The sequence below is a fragment of the Beta vulgaris genome, chromosome 1, assembly GCF_026745355.1.
Source record: "Beta vulgaris subsp. vulgaris cultivar EL10 chromosome 1, EL10.2, whole genome shotgun sequence".
Classification (NCBI taxonomy): Eukaryota; Viridiplantae; Streptophyta; class Magnoliopsida; order Caryophyllales; family Amaranthaceae; genus Beta; species Beta vulgaris.
The window spans coordinates 21,972,208-21,998,100 of NC_079202.1; the positions used below are offsets into that span (position 1 = coordinate 21,972,208).

General features: G+C 36.2%; 1 protein-coding gene across 5 annotated transcripts in view; it reads right to left on the reverse strand.

Moving 5' to 3' along the window:
• Nucleotides 1-2,279: 2,279 nt before the first annotated feature.
• LOC104899337 (tetratricopeptide repeat protein SKI3) overlaps nt 2,280-25,893 on the reverse strand; it is a 34,068-nt gene continuing 10,454 nt past the window's right edge. For 2 of the 5 annotated variants that reach the window (XM_010686521.4, XM_048645408.2), the window contains 13 exons: nt 24,192-24,433; nt 23,923-24,094; nt 15,881-15,996; nt 15,710-15,767; nt 15,414-15,479; nt 15,096-15,308; nt 14,649-14,700; nt 13,331-13,704; nt 13,134-13,228; nt 6,658-6,897; nt 5,117-5,757; nt 4,421-4,624; nt 2,280-3,070 (listed from right to left, as the gene is read on the reverse strand). In XM_010686521.4, the coding sequence (XP_010684823.2) occupies nt 2,904-3,070; nt 4,421-4,624; nt 5,117-5,757; nt 6,658-6,897; nt 13,134-13,228; nt 13,331-13,704; nt 14,649-14,700; nt 15,096-15,308; nt 15,414-15,479; nt 15,710-15,767; nt 15,881-15,996; nt 23,923-24,094; nt 24,192-24,433 (2,640 nt within the window). In that variant the 3' untranslated portion in view covers nt 2,280-2,903. Of the gene's footprint in view, nt 3,071-3,138; nt 3,192-4,420; nt 4,625-5,116; nt 5,758-6,657; nt 6,898-13,133; nt 13,229-13,330; nt 13,705-14,648; nt 14,701-15,095; nt 15,309-15,413; nt 15,480-15,709; nt 15,768-15,880; nt 15,997-23,922; nt 24,095-24,191; nt 24,434-25,893 lie in introns of those variants that run through there. The other 3 variants (XR_007274700.2, XM_010686526.3, XM_048645406.2) reach the window with 3 other exon arrangements.

A 25,893-nucleotide genomic window follows, 5' to 3' on the forward strand; every position in this document is an offset into this window, starting at 1 on the left:
TTTAAACAACTTTCCACTATAATAGGCCAAAACAACTCTGATTACAACCTATTACTTTTCTCTCGATTCTCAACGTAAGTCACTCAACTCAAGTTCCCAACGACAGTTCCCAACAACTGACGTTTTCTTTCAAACTTCACTCGAAGTTCCTTTCTCTTTCTCTTTCTCTTGCTTCACTCAAAGCTTTCTCACACTTAAAAGAGTTCACTCAAACCCTTTTTCTCAAAAATACACTACAAAATAATGAAAGAGTAATAAACTCGATTAATGTAAGTATGAATTCTCTTAAGGAAAAGGCACTGACACTTTAGATAATTTAGGACAAATTAACTAAGTCAGACACACTTTTGCTCAAATGAATTAGGCGCCTATTTATAGACAATTAAGACAAGACATGTTCTCCACTAATTTAGACCATTAACACATGATCTCCATGATGTTTAATTAATTAAATTAAATTAATTATTCCATGTCATGTAAAGCATCCACTAATCCACTACTTCACTTCATAGAAGCAGTAACACATTACGTGGTTTTTACAAACTTGGAGATTAATTAAACTTATTTAATTAAATAAATACTTGGAGGATAATTAACTTAAGCCACTAAATCCACTAACTACATAAAACGTGTAGCAGTAGACTTTAGGCGTGCAATCTAGATTTTAGGAAATAAATAAATAAAATACTTTAGCTAGTTTTTAGGAAAAATATCTTTTTCAAAATCTTTTATAAAACCGGAAAAACTTTTTATAATTTAAAAATCCGAAACATTTAAAAACCGGAAATATAAATTTTGAAAACTAAATCTTTTAAATAAAATATAAAAGATAAAATAATATATTTAAAAGATAATTTGAAAATCAGTTAATTTAAAATCAGAAAATCTTTTTAAAATCTTTTCCTAACAAACTTAAACTAACTTCCTAAAATAATGGATCTTAGTCAAAATATCCCTAAAAACTCTAACAACTATATAGGGCACAGATTTCACTTAGGCGCACAATATTAGTCACTTAGGAGTTCCTAAATTAGTTTTAAGTCTTGTTCCCTAATCTTTAAGTCTTGTTCCTTAGCCTTGTTCCTATAGTGCCAGGTCTGTTCCTCTCATGGGAACAGAACCAAGTTCCTTTGAGAATTAACCACGAACTTAATTAAGCTTTTACTCAACCTTAACAAGAAGATTAATAAATACCCTAATGTATTCTAATCTTCATTCCATACTTGATTCTTCATCTCTCGAACATCTTTACTTCGATCTTGATTGATTCTCCGCTTTAATCTTCAATCAAGTATTCTCTTAGCTCGAGCATGAATTACCTTGCAATAACATAAATAAAATATACTATGTCTTTTGTGGTTAGGTCATCTTCAAAACTCAAGGGTCAACAAACGGTATTATGGGCATGCTTCTCTCAACGCAATTTTAAACATCCGATTTAACCGGCAAAACAACATTTTTTTTCCGAAAATACGAACGCCACCGACGATCCGTAAGGGGCAAAAATTTCAATAAACCCTTCAAAACGACTATCAATATGATGATATTCTAGTCACGCTTCCCAAGGCGATCTTAAACGACAACTTCACCGCCGAAATGACTTTTTAAATAAACGAACGTCATTGACGACCCTTGAAGGACACAGATTTCGAGAAGCCCATTCTAGGAGGCTTTCCAAGACGATCTTAAATGTCTGATTTCACCGTCAAAACAACTTCTTTTTTAAAAAAACGGATGCCACCAATGATCCTTAAAGGGCAACAAATTTGGAGAAACTCATCAAAACGAGTACCAATACGTTAGGTATTAGGGAGAGAGATTAATAAGGGTTTTTAAAAAAGTGTGGTTGACTAATGGAGTTAATCATCATTAGTCATTATTTGATGTATTACAATGAAACATGAGGGTACTTTGTGAATTGTTAAAAGTGCGTTGATAAGTGGTGAATTTTCTATAAACTTGTGGGTACTTGATAAAAAACCGTAAAAGATAATTTATTATAATATACTTTGTCTGTTTCTTTCTATTGCAACAAACAGTTTGGACACAATTTCTAAGGAAGTACAAAAGGTAAATAGCTTAGCATAAACATAACCCTCTAAGTAACTAGATTAGTAGAAAGAAATAAATTCTTATAAGCAAGATGAGTAATCAATGATGGTTTTAGTAAGATCAAATAAGAGCAATGTTGTCAACTAAAGTTGTTTTTTTACCGCAAGTAAAATTGTTACAATAGATGTGTAAGCTATCAAAAAGTAGTATTTGTTGCAATAGAAAAAGAAAGAAAAAACTAATACATATACAATAACTGAATTTAAGGTAATACATTTGCCGTCGAGTACCACAGGGTGGACTAGTCTCACTACAACCATGCATTGAGATGATATATCACCAAACACTAAATATACTGCGCTCTCACAAAAGAAAAAGTACACAACTACAACGATAACAATCTCTTAATCTTTCTAAATCTTTCTATATTACAACACTGGTAGTTGTCATAATTTTTATATACATGCAACTAAATTAGCCGATACTAACTCGAAAAAGATTATACAGTCCACTATCAACTAATACAATCACCTATGACGACTAATGCCAAATTAATACAATCACCTATGACGACTAATGCCAAATGAGTAGATGACAAGTAGAAACAATGAGATGATAGGGTTACGCTATAGATGCCAACTACTGCCGAATGAGTAGATGAGAAAGTGAAAACAATGAGATGCTAGGGTTACGCTATCGATGCATGCTTACACCTACTGATGAGGAAACTGATTGCAGAATGTACAATACAATGAGAATCCATGTCCTTGAGCTCAAGTATTTGAAGCCAACGAGCACCAAAGATACAACTCGAAAGTGCTTACTAAATCCATCCTAATCAGCCAAAAATTTCACTGAACAAGCTTTAGCAGGATTTTCCAATATCTCAAGCAAGAAGGATTCAAGTGAATAGCTCGAAAAAGCCAACTTAGTGAGCCTCCATAATCTGGACCAGACGTGGTTTCAGACCCATGTGCAAGCAGGTGCATTTGAAAGTACAGTTCTGCAGGCCTTGTCTCTGGAACAAACACAATAAAGAGTTAAAGGAGGAAACGATAGCATTTAAGACAGACTATTTTCCTTCATACTACAGTTAAAAACCTAGCATATCCATTTGAGACAGACTGCAGGCCTTGTCTCTGGAACAAACACATTTTTTGACAGTCAGAGATGTCAGTTCAGAAAACTGAATCAGCAACACTCTTCACATTGTATTGCTGTAATTGTCTATCAGAGAAAGATGCTAGCTGGAATGAGAAACTAGCTAATTATCTCCTAAGTTTGCGGTAAGTTACCTTCTAAAAAGTTAAGCTAACTCAAATGAGAAGCTGCTACAACAAAATTATAACAATTTACTTTACTTTTGGCCCCTACCATATCTAAAAAGTAAAAGATTAGATGGTTAAAGCTTGCTCTCATGACTTAAAGAGATATAACATCATAGGCCATGATTTAAGCTACTCAACAGTCATTTTCAGTCTGTTAAGATGTGCATCTTTTCAATCATGGTAGTAAATATCGGTAACATCACAACATTGTACAGATTTGAACTTCATGCAACCGAGAAACGAGGCCACAATAGAGAAAGCCATCCCCATAGCCCGAAAAAGTCGTTCCACGATCACAACCCCATCAAAATTTATAGCCATGCTTCAAAGGACTTCAGGCTTGAATTCAAGAAGTGGAAGCTACTACCTAAACTAAAACCCAGATGTTCTCATTAATAGAGAACCATAAAAATGATCTACAAAATTACGCCTTTCAAGTTACATCTCACTCGAATAGAAAGGAGTCAGACAAGTTATAACTACATGCCGTACTTCAGAACTTACATAAAGGTAATGGTAATGATTGCGATGTTGTGAAAGCGGGCATCTCACAAGTATTTATGATATGCTTAAAATTACAAAAGATCCACTTCATCATTCTAAAATATACATAACAGGAAATGTTCTTTAGATTACAGCTAGGAGGGAAAGAGAACTCTTATCTTGTCGTCTTGTTGAAAGATTATAGGTTTCTAAACATTTACAGACATATAGTCACAAAAGTATGAACATAATCTTATCTTATATGTGGATTAAAAAAAATCAATGTTGCATAACAGTTCTTAAAACGAATAATAATGGCTAAAATGGCGAAATAACGACATGCAGAGGATGTTGCGGCTCGATCTTACAGATCAGCATCTTGAGGAACCGGCAAGTTCAAAAGCTGTTATAAAATGACCTTTATGTAACAGAAGGCCTTATTTTAGTTCCATGAAGACTACTTGACAGGTACATGGAGTTGTCAATAACTGGGTCTAATGAGGTAAGACTGAAGATAAATCAATATTTTAACTGCAAGACCATTAAACTATTTATACCTGCTGACCAAGAACACCATTCAGTTTGTAGGTTTCTTTCCCATTTCAATTTTGATCCAAGGCTTGCCTCTGCTTGAGCTAACAGAAGGGAAACATATGGCAAATGAACAGAGGAAATCTCTTGCGCTTTCTTGAGACTCCGTATACCCATCGTTAGATATTGAGTGTCATATTGCATTTTTGCAACCTCCACACAGACGGCACCTGGACAATAAATCAGTGATTTGACAACACCAAATAATTAAGTCAGATACGTCTCATAAATAAAAGGCAGGAAACAGGAAACTGAGTTGTCTTGAACAGCCACGTGAGATCCCCTTAGTACAACTTGTACGTGAGTCAAAAGTTAGTCTCTCAATTTCACTAAAATAGTTATTTTGACTTTTCACGCTTGCCTATGTAAAACTTTGAACATTAATATTTGTAATCATGTCTTTGTAAGATTTCTAATTAGTTTATATTTCATAAAATACATATTGAGAAAAATCTAACAAGATCTCAAATGGCTATATCTTCCTTGCGCATAAATCACTAAAGACCGTCAAAGTAGGGTAGATCACAAGTACAAAACATATAATTAGTGAAAATATAAAGACATGCCTATTGCAAGCAATGTTTCAGTGAAAATCAACATAACTCAATCACTTACAATAAAAATTAAAATAAAAGCACAAAAAGCAACCAGTTTACGTATACCATGACATAGGAAGAAGCAGCTCTCAGTAGCTGCTGATGAACAAGCTTCAGCAAGGAGCTTCTCTGCACGCTGCAAATGTTGAGCCTGTTGAGAAATTAAACCACAAAACAAACTGTCGATAGCCAACCACAAGTTCTCTGATTCCTTGATCTTTTTTATACTATCTCTAAAACCTAAATCTGAGGAAGTCGAACCATTCTGGGGTATATGACGTGACTCAATAATCTTAAGACTGATCCAGCCAACAGGGTAGTCAGTCCTAAGCTTCAAGCACTGTGTAAACTCTTCATTAAGACTTGTATGATTATCTTCAGCAGCATGAGCACGACATAATTGCAAATGGGCGAAAAAGGCATATGAATCAGAAAGCAAAAGGTTTGATGCGTCTCTTGCAAAAGAAACACAGCCAGACTTATCTCCACCAAGCAAACTGAGCTCAGAGGAGCACAGAAGCAGCTGAAATCTTTTATATCTATCAAATTTGTTCTTCAAAAACAATTGACTCACGAGAGCTTCAGACGTCATCCGCTTGAGCATATTCACAAGCTGTTGTGGGTACCTAGCTTGACGTGCTGTTTGTAGAAGATTAAGCACTAGCAAGTACCTTGCGTTATGATTCCATGGTTCTAGCCGAAACCATCTACGCAACAATTATGAGAATATGAGATAGTTAAGAAAGAGAGGGGGTCATACATTTTGAATTAAAGTACCAGGAAAATGACACATTAGAACTCAAACGAATAAAATAAATAAATTCATCGACGCACAAGCAGATATCACATAATGTCCAAGATCTATACAAAAATTACTAGCTCAAAGACCTATATGTCACAATACCATACTCTGAAGTCTGAATGGATCAGATATAACTAATTTCTTGGCATAACTTATGTTTGTAATAGCTCATCTGGACCACAACCTGGATAGGGAAAACTACAAGCTGCCATGATCATAAGAAAATCAAAAGTCAAAACTTTCAACTCAACTGGATTGGCATTAAGGAGTAAGAAAGTGCATTGATGCTTTGAAACGGCCGTTACAATAGCCTCTCTTCATTTTCTTTTCCTTAGGTTCTTTATAATTCCCATATCTTTAAAATCTGATAGGAACTGGCTATAAAACAACTTGATGCAACTACAGTAAAAAAATATAAGTATCACAATTAAAATGACCTTTATTTGGTATATTCCTTTTAAAATTTAGCAGTAGTTTAAAGTTTAAACCACAAGAAAGCACTTGAGTTCTTAAAAGGAGAAAAATCTCCAGCCTATTCCTTGTAGAAACACAAGTTAGGCTTGACATGAATACAATGAGGGAGGGAAGCACAATTCCACAATAATAAATATTTATGAGCTTTTCGTATATGTAATGTAGATTTTATATAATATAGAAATGCATTACTCGTTCCAGTAATAAAGCACAGATAAGTAGCCATCCATCTGTACATAAGTTGAATTACATGGGACCTAAGAACGACTCTTGTATTCTTAAAAAAATTTCACGCGTGAAACACAGAGAATATGCAGTGAGAGTAAATTACCTCTGCATTAACCCCAAAAGTGATGCACCTTGCACGCTCTGGTTTTTACATGTTGAAAGAGAGTAATTAGATTTGCAGCTGGTGGTAGCATGGCAAGCAACAGCTTCAGCACCAAAAACTTCATGCGCAGATCTGAATTCTTGCTTTATTTGGTCATAAGGAACTACAGCACAGCACCTCCTTACAACATGGTCATTTTCCCATTGTTTGCGAGATAACAAGAGGTATCCGAGCATATTTCTGCAATCAGCTTAGCCTTGTATAAAACAAAAAAGGGAAAGAAAGGGCCTTATACAGAAAATGCATTTGCAATCATGAAATAGAAATAAACTTATGGTGGGGTGGTTCCCATCTGCTTTGACAATGGCCAGCAAACAAGGACACCACCGATTCCTTTTACCAGCCTAGGCTGAATCCTTCTTTGGAACTGGGTAGCACAGGTGGGGTTGCAGTGCAGAAGAAGACGAGGATGCAATATATATAAAATAAAACAAACTGAAAAATTACACAGGTGTTTCACTGTTACAACTTACAACATGATAAATGCTAACATAAACAACTACGCAAATATAAGGAAACAAGCTGTCAAAATTCTTAGAATCACAAAAATTTAATATGTTCGCATAGTCAGTCACAAGCTTGAATCAAAATAAAAGAAAATTAGAAATGAGCTCCACTCAGAAATTTAATGTTATGGCATAGAGGGAAAATAGCGAGATGGAATCAGGGAGAGAGAAAAGAGAGGTAGCATCAGGAAGGAAGAGAAAGGAGGTGAAGAACAAAGAGAAATGACACACCATGTTGCAGCAGTTATGAAATAGGAACATCAGTCCAAAAGTGGTGCACTGACTCACACAGTAGCCAATGGGTGGCAAATTAGTCTCACGGAAAAGGGTGGGAAGAAGGAAACCTGTATTTGTTAAGAACGCTGAAAACCTAGAGCTTTGGTTATTTGAAACATTACTTTCTTCTATCTAAGTCCTGGAGTTTAGGAGGGGCAGGGGGAAGGGTTGTGCATGCAAACTCATCCAGTGTCTCCCGACGTCTTAATAAATACCCTGTCATTCCCATTTTACAGAGACATCCTAAGGCGTCCCTAAGCTGTCCCGCAGGCCCCAGCATGCTCATGCCGAGAACAAACCGGTGACAGGGAAACACCGCCATTTACATGTTCCTCTGCATGTTTGAAATAAAGCAGCTCAGTGTCAGCCTGTCAGGCATGGATGCATATACAAGTTTCCAAGTTGGTGTAGCTCAAAATATTGAATATGTAGTAGTCGTCTTGAAAACAGTGTAAAAGAACAAGGATATGGAAGAAAATTGGATATTTGCAAATACATATGCAGCTATGAACATATTTTAGCTTGAGTTCTCACTAAATCTTGCTTTTCACCTCAATACTATTTGTAAGCACATCCTAGATTCCCTTAACTTCCGATCCTCCCTTCCTCCTATATTTACTATGTCCAGCTAAATTCTAAAACCTAAAGTGGGTAACAAATTTATGTCCATATTAGTGTCGACTGTCTGACACCAACAAAAAAAAAGATTCTAGGAGTAGAATGACATTGAAGAGGCTTGGCTAAGGCGCTCAGCAACTTCTAAATTCCATAGAGTAGCGCGTGAATTTCGTATCATGATAAGCTTAGGTTTCTGTTGTCAGAGATTTGGCTCCTTTCATTACTTAATCTCCCCCCCCCCCCCCCAAGAGTGGCGGTAGCTGTCATTCTTATCCCAAATCGCCATTGAAGTCTAAAATCGTGAAAGCAGAGGCCACACCAATTTATTCCCAAATCCCAATCCTACGAGTTTCTCCAAAATTGACATTCCAAGATAAATTTATGGCCTTCAAAAAACATGAATTGTGAGACAGGATCATGATGTGAGGCGGATAAATGATACAAACGTGAAAAGGGACTAAAAAGGGTACTCTACTTCCCATAAATCCTCCCTAATCACAAAATGCCACATTACCCATACAAAGGAAACAAAAAAACAAAGCAAAGAATAAGAAATTCCACTGCCAGCCCAAGCATATCAAGGACTTCGTGTAAAGACAGAAGTTATATTTTTTTATATATACGTAATAAAGTAAAATTGAACATTGATTACTTACATTCTACTTTAGCAAAACCAAAATTTCCTCATTATGGATAAGTTGGAAAATATATCATTATCCTTCATATATTTTAAGGTCAGACCGTAAGATGAGTGTTTGGTGAAAAGGAGTGAGTTTAATCACCTTACATGATTGAATTATATGAGCAACTTTACGCACAGGGGTGATTTATAAATGGATATAGGGTCTAAGTTACCTGGAGACAGGTACGAGTATCAGATCCGTGTGCGGATGCGAGTGTTTAATACAGCAGTTTTAAAATTAGAATATGGGGACACCGTCCTAAATCTGGAAACAGGTATGGGGATACAACATTTAATGCAGTTATTAAATATTATTTCTTTTATTCATTTCAAAAATATTAGTACTTATACGAGGAGTTAGTATGTAGTTGTTTAATAGAGTAGGCCTAAGTTTTCTTGGAAAATAAAATAAAAAATTGGGCCCAAGTAGCTGATTTGGGACAAAGACCATGTTATTGCAACAAGAGAGTAGAGAGGAAAAGAATAACAAAGGAATAGAAGTTGCAAATGAGAGACTATAGCAAAAACAAATAAAACAGAGAAAAATTGGCAAGTCGAAACATCACATAAGAGAAGCAAAGCTGTGATTATGCCGATTGCCATCACCGGAGAACACAACCTGCAGGACCTTAAACGTCGTTTGGCTTTCCTCAACCCCACGAGTAGAAGACCCAACATTTAATTTCTCTTTATGAAGGATCTTGCCGTCAATTATTAGATCTAGGATCCGATACGTATGTCTTACCATTATCCATGTCAACACCAGTACGCCAACAATTTTGCCATTAACTAAGTAACATAATATAGGGTAACTCTTCATGATTAATGGGGTAAGTATCATCATTTTATTCTATGTTTTATCCTACATTTTTTTTTTCAATTCTTAACATTAGACACATATAGACATGCATATGAGAGTAACCAAGAAGGTACAACATAAAACAATAAGGTTGTGTTTGGTTGGATTTTTTTTAATGGTGTGGAATGGATGTGATAACATGTCATTGTTTGATTGGGCTATTATAGGGTAGAATGTCATACCCAAAGGGTTCTCCACCCCATTCCCCTAGAATCCCATTCTCCCCTACCCCCCTAAGTGGGCGTTTGGTTTCCACACGATAAAGGGAATGGAATCAATAGAGGGATAGAGGGGGAAAGCAAACAAAAGCCTTTTGATTAAAAAGGTTGTTTGATTGGTATATAGTAACTCTTCCACCTTTCTTCCTCCTCTCACCCTTCCTCCACCATTCTGCCTTCCCTAATGTGTCGTCGGCCGCCGCTTTGCTCCACACCCCAACGCCGACGTTGCTCGACACCGCACGACTACCCCATCCCCTTCCTAGCAACAACCAGTCCCGCACCGTCGCAGCCACCTTTTGTCCCTATTTCTTCTCTCTTATTTCACCACCTACATAAAAGTCAAATTCGAGGATTATATGGTCGAATTCGACCATAAAAACTTCAGATCTGAAGTTTTCACGGTCGAATCTGACTTTCTAAAGTCATGATTATGATAAGAGTTTTGGGATGGTGTTTTTTTTCGAGTTATGGTGGTTGTCTAATGGGTGAGGATGGGTTTTTAAAGGTGTTGGGGTTAGGTGGTTTGGGGTGTTTGGGGGGCTTCAAATGGTGTTTGTGGTGTTCGCATGTGGTGCTTGCGATGGTTGTGGTTCTATGAGTGGTGTTTGTGTTGCTTTTGGAGCCCGCGAGTAGTATTTGTGGTGGTTTCGGATCTTTCTGGCGGTGTTTGTTGTGGTTTTGGAGCTTGGGGGCGGTATTTCCGATGGTTTCGGATCTTACTGGCAGTGTTTGTGGTGGTGGTTTCGGAGCTTGCCGGTGGTTATTGAGGTGTGACGTGGTGAATGCACTGGCTTTGTGGTGTTGTTCGGTCAATGTTGGTCAAGGTGTAGAGGAGTTTGGGGTTAAGGTGAAACCCTTGGGGGGTGGGGAATCAATGTAGAGGAGTTTGAGGGTAACAATGGGGTAAAGGGAATGATTAAAATGGCTTACCAAACAAGATATAAGAAAATTAGAGTTGTTCCCCTTTCCCTTTCTTTAAACCCTCAAAAACAAACACCCACTAAGTTTCTAATTCCACTCCACCCTAGAATTAAATCCTAATTGGTACCCTTCTTCACCCTCCTCTCTCCGCTGCTTCCATGACCCCTTACCAGACAGACCCTCACCAGCCGGCCAGAAGTTCGCCTTGGTTAATTACATGGTCAATTATTTTCGAAGAAGACCAAGAATAAGGAAGCTCAAAATCTTTGCCCATGAAATTGGCAAAGTTATCCGGTGGAAATGATTTGCATTCTTTTCCAGTTTTCCTATTGAGAATAATGTTGTTGTATAATTTCCCATCTTCTAGATCTTCATGGTGTGTGTCTCTTGTTGTTTCAGCTTGAGTAACCTGCATACCATCCTTGGTGAGTTCGCTTTGGCTTTGAGAAATTCTAATATTCTCTTGGTTTCCTTCTGCTTTGTCAAAGCTGCTCTCTTCAGATCTTGTATCAAACCCAGTTACTCTTTTCTCTCCTTTTATTTCCCTATTATTGTCTAGTGAACCAAACAGGCCCTATGAGACCCCGTAAGAAGATAAATGGAAACAAAATAGAATATCAATCACTTACATCATCAAAGGAAAACCTCAAAAAAGCCCAATCAACAAAGTCAATACTTTGATAGAGTAACAACGAAGTCATACTTTGTAACATAAAGTATCACAACTCATAATCTTACTTGTAAGGTTCTACTCCCTTAGTCACACATCACATTGCAAAATTTCCTTTAAAGTCATCAAACTTATTCTACTTCCACAATATAGAACTACTCCCTATCTTCAATCACATCTACTTTTTCTCCTTCCTCAATATAATATTACTCACTCTATACAATCACATATGTACACCAATCTAATGCATGGCCCACCCTGAAACTTCTCTGAAAACAAGTGCTATCCCTAACTAAATATAATGCAAGATGGCGCGTGACTCCACTTTAGAAAAGAAAAGTCAAAGAACTGCTATGCAAACCAAGCAACAGAGAGATCCTGCTTCCTTCATAACTCCAAATCAAAGAACACAAAAAATGTTGTCTCCTAGAGTATCCACACTTCCACAGGCTCTAACAATTCCAATCAAACATAACCATATGACATGAAAAAGAAACAAGGTGATTTTCAAACTCACAACTCCGATAGCACTTATGACATGATACAGAGAAACTTTTTTGATCATTGGAAGCAAAATGTACACTTCATTAATACTAACAGAATATGCAAATTGGCATTGAGAAAGAAAAGGGATGCATGGTTAAGAATGAATAATAAGGGCATAAATCTACAAGCATTTCGCCTGCAAAAAGTATGACTTTTGAATTATATACAACTATTAATTAATCAGTAAGATACCATGCATCTTGACCTGCAAAGACGCACTAAATGTGGGATCTACCAATTATTGAATTGATTTTATGAATTTTCCAGATAATGAAAGAAAATTAGAATGAGAGAAAATATTTGTCAAAGAAGGACATGGTACAATTGCAAAGAAAGAAAGGCAAGAAATGCATCAAGCCAAGACCAACAATCCACAACTATGTAATTACAAAAACATCAACTATGACTGTTGGAAAAATGACAACACATAAGTGGTAGAACTCTATAAGCAGATTCCAGAGAGACCAAAAAAATATCAGCTAACTATATTGTCACTATAACACATAAGCTCTCTTCTGATAGCTGGAAGTCCATACAAACACTTGACATACTAAGTACTTTCTAAGTCCAACAGCTAATTATTAATTCCTTGAAATAGATAGTCACTATAACTAATAACAGCTAGACCTGGTTTCAGAGCTACCAGCTTGTGGACAGCACAAACACATTCCTTCTCCTCTACGGCAGAAGAAAAGGTCATCATAATTCCAGCTCAAACATTCTTATACTGCCTCTTCTACAATGCTAAAAAGTAATTTTAGATTCAAAAATTTCTGATATTTTATTCACATTAAAATAAGTTATGGAACAGCATGATCAAATATCAATATAGTCATGCAAGAACGAGGCTAAATACTGGAAATGTAATGAAATGATTCACTGTGAAGGTCTGACACTTAAACAAAAACAATAATAGGGAAAATTTCTAGGATCGGAAAATTACTGAGAGCATCCATCATCAGATCTATAGCCCAGTATCTGCTACTTTTCGAGAAAACTAGTTTGAATACAGACCAAGGACAAACATAACATGGAACATAATTATTATCAACATTATATACCCAGACAAAGAGCAGCTCAGAAGAGCATAGTTAGTAGAGCGGTTAAAGAGATATACCTTAAAGAAGTGCCATTGGGGTACATATGCAATGCCTTTCGAAGATGATCTATACCATTTTGCATACTGAGAGCATGTCCATATCCATTTTTTATCTGCATAATCACCAATCACCCACTTGAATGTCCACAGGCTGATTGAATACTAATATCTAAAGAGAAAATGCCAAAAAAGCAGCGCTTCTACAAATAACCTACCAGCTTACTCAGCGCAATTAAAAGATGCATTTCCATTATCTCTTCCAGTGATGAAAGGGAACGACGACTACTTGAGACTACAGCCTGTAGTTGACAACTTCGATCAACAGCATCTATGGCAGATATGACAAAACAAACTTTCGCACTTTGGAACAGCTCTCTAGGCAGTTTCAAAATGCTATTAATAGTAGATCCTGCCCCAGAAATGGAGTACAGAAGACTACAGATCAAACAGATAGATGCCACTGCAGAGGACAACTTCATGGTAGGAGCACATGCAGCAAGATCTTTAGCAGCAGATAAGGCCAGATCATTTTTGCCAATTTTCCATAATGATATAGCATATACTTGAAGGCCTTCAACGTCAAGCAAACCTAATATAGTCAAGAAAAAAGACATTAGTTTGTGCAAACATCAGAATCAGCTACCTGCCAAAATGTAAAAAAAAAAAAAAAGAAGGCAAGAAGTGAAGTCCATGTATTCCACAATATATGATTTTCCTAAATTAGCATCCATCAGAAAAAAAATGAAGATGCAATAGTTGACAGCAAATTCTCATGGAATTAATTTCAGAGATTTCCAAGTAGATTAAAAACCCCAATAATGAACTAGTCAAATTGAGAAGGGAAAACAAGAGAAGAATAAAAGACCCCTACAAAAAGAAAAAAACAAGATAGCAGACAGTCTACATGCAAGTTTACTAGCTCTTGTTCATAAGAATGTCTCAATGGACCTTGGCTCAATTGATGTACATGGAGAACTCTTCATGGGGATGACTACCAAGGTGGTAGCATGTTTGCTAACCAACTTAGGTAGCATGGATTATGCGTGTGCTAGCATGTCTATGAGAGTTCTAGTTCTGTTAGGACTCATACTATCTCTATTGTTTTCCTAGTTATATTTGTATTAGGAATCATGATTTTGCCTATGTTCTTAAAACGATGGATTTTACATGATTCAAAGTGTTAGGAGTCTAGGACTTAGGATTTGTCATAAGCCTACTAGGTTTAGCATGCACGTTTTATTATAAATAGCTAGCATGTAACTCTAATTTTTCATAAGTGATTGAATAAAAAGTTTTGTGAGTTTTGTTAAAATTTAAGTGTGCAAACACAACCTTCTTAATTGCTGGTGGCTTTGCCTTTATGCATCAAAACCCTTAGTTTATTCATTGTGGTGGCCTTGCCGTTTATCATTTAATAGCTAAGAACTATCTTGTTCTTGTTCTTTGATATTGTTCGAACTTAAGCATTGTTATTACACACTCTTCCGCACATTATTATTTGATCTTCGTAGATTAAATACATCAAGTACAGACCTCTTTCCTTCAGATCTCCCAGTTCTTTCACAGCATCTTGTCCATTTCCTGCCTGCAACAAGAACAAATGTTTCTGGAGACTTTAAAGCAGAGAAAGGTAACAGCATTTCATAATCAAAAGTAGAGCATCAAAACCAAGAGAAGTGTTAATTTTTACCCCCTTTCTAGAGATAGTTTGTCTATTTAGAAGCTTGTGACGGTTTAGATATAATAAGGACCACGTACTGAGACACGTTTTCAGCAAAGCAAAGACTAGTTGTTTTGGTCTCCCACAGACAAATAGACCTAAGAATTTTTTACCTGATACGAAATCAACCAGAAATTTTTTCGGTTTTGAAATTAATTGTACCCAGGAAAAGAGAAAGAACAGCTACTCCACATATGAACCGAATAAAGGTAAGCAGCAGAAGAGAATATTGTAGAGGAGAGGCCTACACAAAGTCACACCTTGCAAAGTGCTCTAGCCAGATTAACTGATATATCGGCAGAATATAAATGAGGCAAGGGAAACTTAGAAGTCCTCCATGCATATTGTGCAAGCCGATAAGATGCAACAGCAGATTGATAATCATGTCGTGCCTCAAAAACTATCCCATTCAGATTATGAGATTCTGGATACCAAGGAGCACACTGCGAAGCTTGCCTGATAGCTCCAAATACCTAAGACAAAATGCAAGAAAATTATTGTGCAATTTGATTATTGCACCAACTAGCCTGGTTGAACTAAGAAAACCTACCCATTTCATCCACAAAATTTCACAGTACCTCTGCAGATAGTAGGTGGCTTGAAAGTAAAGCAAGTTTTGCAAGACCAATTTGAAATTCCGCAAGCTGTAAAGCAGAAAAAATTATAAGTACAACTTGAGCACTCAATGTAGCATAACATCACGATATTGACCTTAGTCTAAGAAAGCCTTCAAAAGAAGACAATGAGCCCGTCAAAAGTTGCATGACAATCTCAGGTAATAATGAAAAAAATTGGCAACCAGATGCATTGATGTTCTAAAAATAAAATATTGAAGCCAGTAATCTGGATAGCTGGCAAGACCTGACAAACTTACAGGCATTATTTGGACAGCTCGTAAGCAACTGTCATAAGCCTCGTCTGATGCAGGCTCCCTTCAGTAAAGTCATGTCCAAATCAACAAAATAGAATTAGGTAAAATAAATTTTCATAAATTCCAATAAGAATAGCCTATTAACTACCAACATGAACAATCCACAGCACTTGCCTAGTAAGTATATCCGCTGACATGCCAGCCCATGGCAATGCAAGAGAAGGATCTATACTCCGAGACCTGTCAAACGCTTGTCTTCCCAATTGGCTTTCACCCTCTTGTTTGTATAGCTATAGAATGCAAATAAAGAGCATACAATTTAATTTGATATAAACCATTAGAATTCCAAAATATCCAAAAAGAAAGAAAGAAAGTCTACAGAAGAAGCCCATTGCATGTCTAGGATGGGAGTTCTTCTAGCACTCTCAGATTTCTTAAGCCAATATAACATGAAATCCCTCATAGCTTCAATTGGGCATCAGAAACAGAAACTTTCACCTTCCATCTCAGGGGATACTTGAAACCAACCAATCACCACAACACTACGGAAGCGAAAGGCTCCTTCTATTGCAAAGAGCTGATTCCCTAACATTTATGTGTATTAGAAACAATAGAAATTGAATATAGCTAATGAGGCATCTAATTTAGTGCTTTATAATCCATATAATGCTAAATTTTGCTTTCCACTAACTAAATAAGCTACACAAAATATGAAATTTCTTCCTAAGGATGAAGAAAAAAGAAACAAACTCATCTGCTAACTGCTCATTAACTTCCTTTGCAAGATTTATTGAAGAATAACCTAAACTTACCAATTCAAGAAAGACTTTTATTAATGGACAGAGAACGACAATGCATCAGAAGATTAGTTAATACTCCCTTATATGTTTGTCCATAAAAATTCCATTTCTTTTTACGGCCTGGATCCACTAATGCAAAGAATAATATCCGTCTCCCTTCATTTGTTAACTTTTTTGGGAGCAAAGGCCCAAAAACAACAACTTTTCGCAAGTACCCAAAAGAAATAGGGAAGGCTTTGTGGGACAGAGAGACTAACTCTTTTAGGATCAAATAAATCTACTTTGTTACTGGTTATTCCCTGAATCAAATACACAATTGCTCACTTATCACATATGTTAACACTTGCATGACAACTCTACACTCTCAAGTTTCAGTTATCACTCTCAGAAAACAAACTTGATATGACGAGGAATTTGAACCCCAGTCTGCTGTAACCATATTACGAAAAACATATTAGAGCAATAATTCTTGTACGATAAAGATATAAAAATTTATTCTATTTCAAGAGTGTACGGACTTAGGTTGTTTTAGGTGATATTATTAATGTGCTAAAATCAACTGAGATGATGGCTTCAAGAGTTACACTAGCTAAGGTTATTCAGGAATTGTGAAGGTTGTCCTCTGAGAGAGATGGTCATGTCGCGTTGATGAGCCCTTGACCAATGATGAATGAGTTGATCAAACACCTGATGCTGAGGCTCAAATTATCTCTTAATGAATTTTCTATCACTGCCCTAGGTGCATCATGTGAATATAATTCAGTTGAGGAATTCTCATCTAGATAGTATAATATGTGGGTATGCTCCTTGGTTTGAGCACCTCCTTAAAAGCCATTGGAACGTGTAAACAGAACTACTTTCTGAGAAAGAAAATCAATGCCAACACTGCTTGGATAGACATTCAACAATTGTTACATGCCTGGAAAACACTCTCTGGCTGAAGAGGAAAGAACAGCTGCTAACAAGTTCAAGTTTTTGCAAAAGGAAGAAATAAAAGTCTGAAACAGAAAGTAAAAATTCAATGGACTAAAGAGGGTGACTAGAGCATTTAGGTTTTGCATACTGAATAACTGATACAGTGGCACTGTGATTAGAAAAAAATAAAAAGAAAAAGAAAGAAAGAGAAAGGGAACCCCTAATTGATATCCCAAATGTTTTCAGGTAATAACAACAATTGCTGGGTGCTGACATTGATCATCGAACCCCCGTAATTGCTGACATGGTGAAAGAAGGTTCTGCTGTAGATGATGAGCGACAAACTATGCTCTAAGCAAGCCTTATTTTCAATTCCTGGGAGCAAGAGTCATATCCCTAATAAACAAGGGAGCCAGTTTTCGCATACCTGGCATTTTATTGGTACAGATCTTATTAGAGTTGTTTTGTTTTTCTTTTCCATTGTGTAAACTCCTTGGCCAGTAGAAACTACTTGACTAAGGTTCCGAAGCTGGATCACCCCCAGAACTATCATGGACTCTGGCCCCATAACCTGCTGCTCTCTATTAGAAGAGGTAATTCCTAAAAATGCTTGATTCTAAAATGCTTGAGGTTCTCGATGGGCCCAATTTCTAACCAAAGTGCTTTTGTGACGGGAGACATTTGTGGATGACATTATGTCATTATGATAAGCCAAGATATCTTTAAACACTATAGCAGGAAGAAAATTTGTCTTAGGTGTGCCTCTAAAATTGATCATTGTAAGCTTATGACGAGAACAGCAAAGGCTTTCTCACAGGAATTTCTTTGAAGTTTCCAAGTGGATTAACTTCCTGGTAATGACCTTTTTTTTTCATTTATGTATTCCATCTTATCCAATGGTGAATTTCATGGACACTTTCAAGTTTCAAGAGAAAAAGAGCTAATCCAGAGTAATCTTCTCCCTGAAGCCCTGCCTCCTTTAGTTGAATTCCAAACAAGGTAAAGCTTTTTAATGATATATGCAAAAGTCTCAGCCATAACCACCAGTATTTTGCAGATGACTGTACTTTGTTATGCAAAGGGGACGTAAAACCTATTATTTTGATGTTGCGAAGATTTGCATTTGCTAAATTCTTTGAGGCTTCTGTTCTTCATCCAAATAATTCCAAATCATCCATGTGCTTGGCTAAGGGGACAAACTAAGAAAGTTAAGTCCACCATCACTTCTGCACAAAAACACCCCTCTATTAAGTACACCATCACTTCTCCGCTTATACTTGGCTAAGAGGAATGCAAAGAAAGTGAACTGGCCAAGGTGGGTTTGGACTAGATGGAATGCCAAAGCAAAATTTAATTTGCTGGTTGGTTATGCTTACTCAAATGATGAACCGAGAGAAGCTGGCAATATGGGGTCATATCATGAGGATATATACCTTCTTTGTGCCAACACTCTGAGACCCACTCTCATCTCTTCCTTCCAATGTGAGAATAGTCGAACCTGGAAATGTGTATCCTTCATTTTTGATTGGCTGCAGATTGGCTATGGCTGATGTGGTTTCGATTAGTTCCGGCAACCAAGAAGGTAAGGAAGAATAAGTTTTGCTACAAGGTTAAAATGGTTCGACTGGCTGTTAATAAACTAAATTTGGCAAGACCGAAAAACTTTACAGTCGGAAGCCAAAGATCTAACACCTCAAACCACTGTAGGGAAAGGAATGTCTAGACACGAAAGCTCAAGGTGCCATGACCGAAATACCTAGACTGAACTGATCATTTTAAAAGATGTGCAGAGAGGTATGCGGTGGTGTAAGGTTTTGCCTTTGTGTTTTTGATAGAAATCAGTACCAATGGCCTTCTATTTTTTACTAATTCTCCCTTTATCCCCAAATATATTTCCCATTTTTCCATTTATGTTTGTCCCGAAGAGATTTCTCATTTCTTTTTTCTGGACCATCCGATAGGTCCACTTATCAAAATAAAATTTTCAATAACATATATTATTGTACTTTCTGTCTACTATATACTCAATGTGAAACATGCCAACAGCTTGTGGCCCACAGGCCACAGCTTCTCTCCTCAATAAGCAATTCATAAATTAACCAACTCTAACTATTTTTTCATCGAGGTTTCCCAACTAAAATCTTCTCCTTAAACAATGTGCCCAAGAGATGGAAACGTATTTGGGGACGGAGGGAGTAAATCAATTGCAAGGTTTTTTTTCGTTTTCTAACAAATTATTAATGGAGAATTTTTTGAAAGATTCATGTGATTATTACAAAACATTTGAACAGTATAGAAGCTGAATATTCTTAAACAAGAGAAAAGGCTAATTTTGTGAAAATTCAATATGTATTTGTCCACCAAATAAAAAAAGAGCTAAGATGCAGAAATAACGTGTAAATTCCCTTTTTCTTTTACTTTCTGACATTACTTTTTTTTCCTATAAAATAACTGAACATTTGCTATGAATCAAACAAGTCTTTTACACAAGAAATTGAGTTGTACAACCAGTTCCACCCAAAAAAAAACTTGAAAATGAAGAGTAGACGCGTCAGTTCAATACGGCATATGTCTATCGCCTGCACTAAAATCCTAGGCTCTAGGAGACTAGGTGTCATCCCCCGTAAATTTATGGATTTTATAAATAAATTTTAGTATATAAATATATATATTTATATTTAAATATAATGTAATTTAAAATAATTTATTTATTTAAAAGGTTGACTATTTTGAAAGTCAAAAAAAATATTTTATGGATTTAAGAAAGTTAAAATATTTTGTTAAAGCATGCTTTGAAAAATATTTGAAATACTATTTGGATTTGAAAAAAAAAAGTTTAAATAGGCTTGAGGAACCCAAATACTAATTGGACTAGGAAAAGGATTTCTAGTGATGTTAGGAGTTTTAAATCATCAATTCTATTCATCATTCAATCCTACTTAAAACCCAATTGTCTTTTCCTAAGCCCAAAAGGAAAACTTATAAATACACTAAACCCAAATATTTTACCCATAGAAAATTCTCTCTCCTCCCTCCTTAAAGAACCAGCCACCTATTCTTTCTCCCTCTTCCACGTTTTTCCTCTCCTTCTTCCTTTCTTCTCTTTCGATAAACACTTTCTTCGTCAAGAAGAAACTCTACAACTTCACAACACCACCAACACCAACCGACTGTTGCCGCCGCCGCCTTGGTGTTGCCGACTCTCCTTCCCCTTCTTCTTGTGTTGGTTTGATTACTTTTCCTCTTCCTTAAGTTTTGATTAAAAATTATGTTTTTAGTACTAATTATGATTAGAAGCTTTAATTTACTGTTTTAATGATGAATCTATAATTATATAAATTATGTATTGAAAGAATAAAAATTCAGATTTGATTATTATGTTTAAATTGGAATTTTAATTATCAAAGCATGGATTTTTAGGGTGATAAAGATTGAGAAATCATAGTAGCATGTTATAAACTATGAAATTGATTAAACTTATGAATTTAAGCATGTTTAAATGGAGTTTTAATAAACTATAAGTTGTTGGAATTTCAAAAAGGTTGTTATTAATGGAGTATTATGGATTTTAATGAGTAGTATAGTAGTACTATGCTATGGAATATAAGTAATTGAAGTTTTAATGATGAAAACAAGTTTTAATATTTTTAAAAGGGATTTAAAGTATTTGAAAGTTGTTGGAATTTATTTGGAGTATCGATTATAAATTCTATTGGTTGTTTTAGGCGGAGATTTCTCTGTAGGCGACTTCTAAAGTTGTTAAAAGTGGCCTAATAATTTGTCTACACAAGGTACGTACATATCTATGTGTTGTTTGATGTGGTATCATGATTTTAGGAAGGAAAGTTATGTAATATCATGTATAGGAACTTTGTGAGTTCATATATGTTTGCTATTATGTTGGATTTTACATGTTTTATGCCTCTGTGCGAACATGTTAAGTATGAAGATTTAATTATGAGATTGATATCACGTTTGTATAGAATATTGATGCATGCTTGGGAACTTTATTTATTAATTCACATGGGGGAATTAATATATTTATTAATTGGATCATAATTGAATCATTTGTTTCCTTATATTATTATTTTCACTACACTATGAAGACTGTGAGCCCTATTTGATAAGTTAATATTTTATACCTTTGAAAGGTAAGTTGGTTATTGGCTAGGTTCAACAAATAAGAAGGATTAGAATAAAGAATTAATTAATCTTGGGTTGTAAGTTGTATGATCACTTAGTTAATCCTAAGATAAAAAAAACATAAAGTTGTGAATGTTTGATTATATATTATATGTATTATTTTGTGTGTCATAACAAGTAATAATTGGTAAATCATGTAAAGTGAAACTTGGATAATGATAAACTTTAGACTGGTGCACGTCTGAAGTTGGACAATTAGGAGTTGGGGTACATGGTGAGCGTGCCATGGCTTTTTCTGGGGATCGAATTGATCATCGTTCTTACTTTTATTTAAAACGGTTACTCGATATCGTAGGTCATTATGTAATACGGAGTCGCGCTTGTATTTCGTATTCCTAGGTAAAGGCTGGGTTTTAGTCCCACAACTCGGTCCAATGACTATTCCATTAAAATAATAAAAAGGTTATTAAAGTTTAGTTTCGTAAAAATTATATGCAGATTGTTATGTTGTTATTTATCCCCGCTTAATATTCATTAGTTTAATGTTAGAAATGTTTATGTATTACTCCCTCCGTCCTCTATTAGTTTACCCCTTTCTTTTGCCCAGAGTTTTAGGATAAATAATATTGTGGGTCATAGAAAGAAAGAGAAACTATTATTTTATATTAAAGTTGAATGTATGTGTGATGAAAAGTTTGTGATCTCATTCCAAAAACAGCAAAAAAAAAGGAGTAAACTAATAAGGGACACCCTTAAAAGGAATACGGGTAAACTAATAGAGGACGGAGGTAGTATTATGTAATATGTAGTACTCAACTCTGCTGATTACGTACTTTGTTTGTATGTGTTGATCATGGATTTGAATTATCGATCTTGTCATGATCCATTCTTGGTGAGCAGTTTATCTATTGACATCGCCAGGTGTGGTGATGATGCATCATGGGGTTTCGGGAATGGACAGCTTGTGTAGCATATTAATATATTTATTGCTTATTAGTAGATACATTTACATTTAAGTTTGGTTTGAAGTTAAAGTTAATATTGTTGTTTGGTTTTAAAATTATCTTTACTATTATTATATTTCAATTCTAAAGTTAATTATATGTTTTCGCTGCGAAATTCTGAATAAGACGATACGTTATCACACGGGCGATAATGCTTTGATGATTCTCTAAGTTTTATATTGAAAAGTATTTTTGGAAAGGAGAGAATTATCGGGGTGTTACACTAGGACCCCAAACACCTTAGTGCACCTTGAGCCTTTTCAAATATTACCTTGGATTTTGCTGAAGTGTTTTCGGTTTGTTTTAACAGTAAGATTGGGTAACCTAATGGATAAAATGTTAAGAATGATGACAAGGCTTGGGTTGATATGTTGTAGTTTATAACTAGGAAGCTCGGACTCGGCCACCACCCCGCCGCACCGGTGTCGACACGACACGACACGGGTGCGGACACGAAATCCGGGTCGGACCTTTGGGGGAGAAAGTGGACTCGGCACTTTAGGGTTTCAATAACTTGGGTTGAAAATTTTTGGGGGCTACCAATGCTTTTGCAGAGAGAAAAGAAAAAAGAGAGAAGAGAGAGGAGAGAGGAGAGAGAAGAGAGAGGAGAGAGAAGAGAGGAGAGAGAAATCAGAAAAAATGCGTGACTTTTGCTCTTTGGAAATTGTCAAAGAATGCTTTAATGGTTGAAGCTTTCAATACTTTAATATTTCTTTTCTCTGTTTTTGTTGTCTATTCTTTAATGATGCAAGCTGTCAACTGTCATAGCTGTTAAACGTATTTTTTTTCTCTTTCTTGTTATGTGATTTGTAGGATATACAACGTATTTAATACTTTATGCTTTTTTTAAGAAATTAATTACTAAAAAATAATTATAAAAAACTAAAAATATATTTCAGATACAAATAATTAATTCAATATTATTTCACTGGTTGGTTGCCGTGTCCCTGAGTCCATATTCAAAATTTGGACCCTTAACAAACGAGTCCGCGAGTCCTCCTTAAGTTTAGAATTTCCCGTGTCCGACCCTCGGACCCGTACCCGAGTCCGACACCCGTACCCGAGTCCGAGCATCCTAGGTTTATAATGTGGGAACCTCATGGTCCTATGCAAGGGAGTCCTTCCTAGTGATGCCAAATCCTCAGTCTGAGTTATAAAAGTTTTAGCTCATTTCTCAATCACTATTTCCTGTCCACCAATGACAAAAGCCATGGTGTACCCCCCCCCCTCTCTTCCTCGATTAACGCTAAATAACCTCTGCAAGCATCGAGTCATTCTCCAAGATGTATTAGGCTATGCATGTGCACAAAAATCATATAAGTGAAGTGAAACATGCCACTGCACGAGGAAATACCTTCCCGAGATATGCCCATGCAGAAGCTAGAGATACATCCAAATGCAAGCCTCGGATAAAGGCATGTTGTCTCAGAGCTCTATGACCAGACATGCATCCCAATGCCATCCAAAATTCATGATTGTCACACTCAAGTAGCAAGCTTCCTAACAGCATCTTCTCAGCTAGCTTCCTAGTGATGTAGTCATGAATCAGCTTACATCTTAAGAATCAAGATAAAAGCACTAAAAAAACCCAAAAGTTAAAAAGAAACTAACTAGCAATCTTACCACAAGCTCAGATCATCTTCATGACCCCCCTGTAAAGAGCAAGTAAGATCCACAGCCACAGCAACATCCATATAGATATTTGCTTGCCATGGGGCCAAGTGCAAAGCACGCTGATAGGAGCAACTGGCTGACACAGCGGCTAAATGGCGTGTTTTTTTCCAGTAAAGGAGCGACCGACAAAAAGCTTCCTCACCCTTCAGATTACCATCTTCTGTCCATGGCAATGATTTTGCATATGTAAGCTGACAAGGAAATGAGAAGAATTCAGTAACCAACACAAGTTAACGCAGTTGGATTAACTATGCACTACGAGATGAGTATGTTGAGAGGAATGTGCAAGAAAAAACCTTCAGAGATAGAGATAGAACTCGAAATGAAGATATTAGGAGGAAGGTTTAAATTGCTTATATTGAGGACAAAATGGGGGAGAAACGGCTACATTGGATGGGTTATGTGCAGGGATTGATAGTTTTGATTCAGAGGATTTTTAGAGAAGCCAAGAGAGGCCCCAGATAACTTTGATGGAGGGAGTTAAAATAAAAAAGATACCAAGAAAATAGTTTTTCAGAAGCATATAGCACTACGTAGAAGTGAACAAAGGAAGAAGATATTTGTGGACAACCCACAGAGATAATTGCTTGGTTCATGTAGCCGACTCCGTCATATATGCAAAACCAATATGAGAAATATTTTAGCACTTCCTATACAGAAGCAGCAAACTCCAAAACAAAGTACTGATTACAGATAAAGGATATAAATTTACATGATAACTAAGATGACATATTATTTCTTCCTCGATCAGGGATCCTACAAGTAAAATATAAAAATACCAAATGTTTGATCAAGTAAAGTTAAACTAGAAATTTATTTGTGGGAAGAAATACTTCGAAGTTCAAAACCAATATCATAATGAAGAACCAATACTGTGAACAATGTGATATAATTTAGGAGCACTTTTCCCATCCTTTGCTGGGTCTTCTTATCTTCTACCAACTCTGTCCTAGGTTTTCAATGTCAGTCCTTTAACAGCAAAAAGGTGAAGAGTTTTTTTCACTACAAGTCACTTACACTTCTTTTTCTTTTTTTTAGAGATCCCTCATTACTAAAGGGGTGTTCGATCAGGGAGTTTCTAGGGAAAGGATATCAAAACCCACATTTCCCGTATATGTTGTTTTATTGATGGTTTTTTGGTTCCCCTTATATGTTCTTTGGTCAATGCTTCATTGGTTTCCCTTTCCCCACTTTTCAACTTAGGTTCAAACTATAACCCTCCAAACTGATTCCCTAATCCCCATCCTACCCCAATGTTAATTCATTCACCAGTCTTTTGACCACCACCATTATCTTTATCCTTTACCTCATGTTGAACATACACCGCATATGTAACCATCTCAACACCTTATCACTGACGCACAAGCACTGCTTGATACCTCACTTCCCCTACCACTACAACCACAAAGCAACCACCACCGCTATACAACAATCTCCTCACGACCACTAGTTACTACGAACCAAACTCCCGCACAACAACGCCCACCACCATTTATGAATGTCTACCCCACCAATCTTGAAAAGCCTACGGCCCACCCTGCAAACAATCACCCTTATATCTCAGAGAATGTGAGATGTTTCAAAACAGAGACATTATCAAATGACACATTAAATGACTTGAGATGATAGAATAACCACGAGAGGTCCAGCT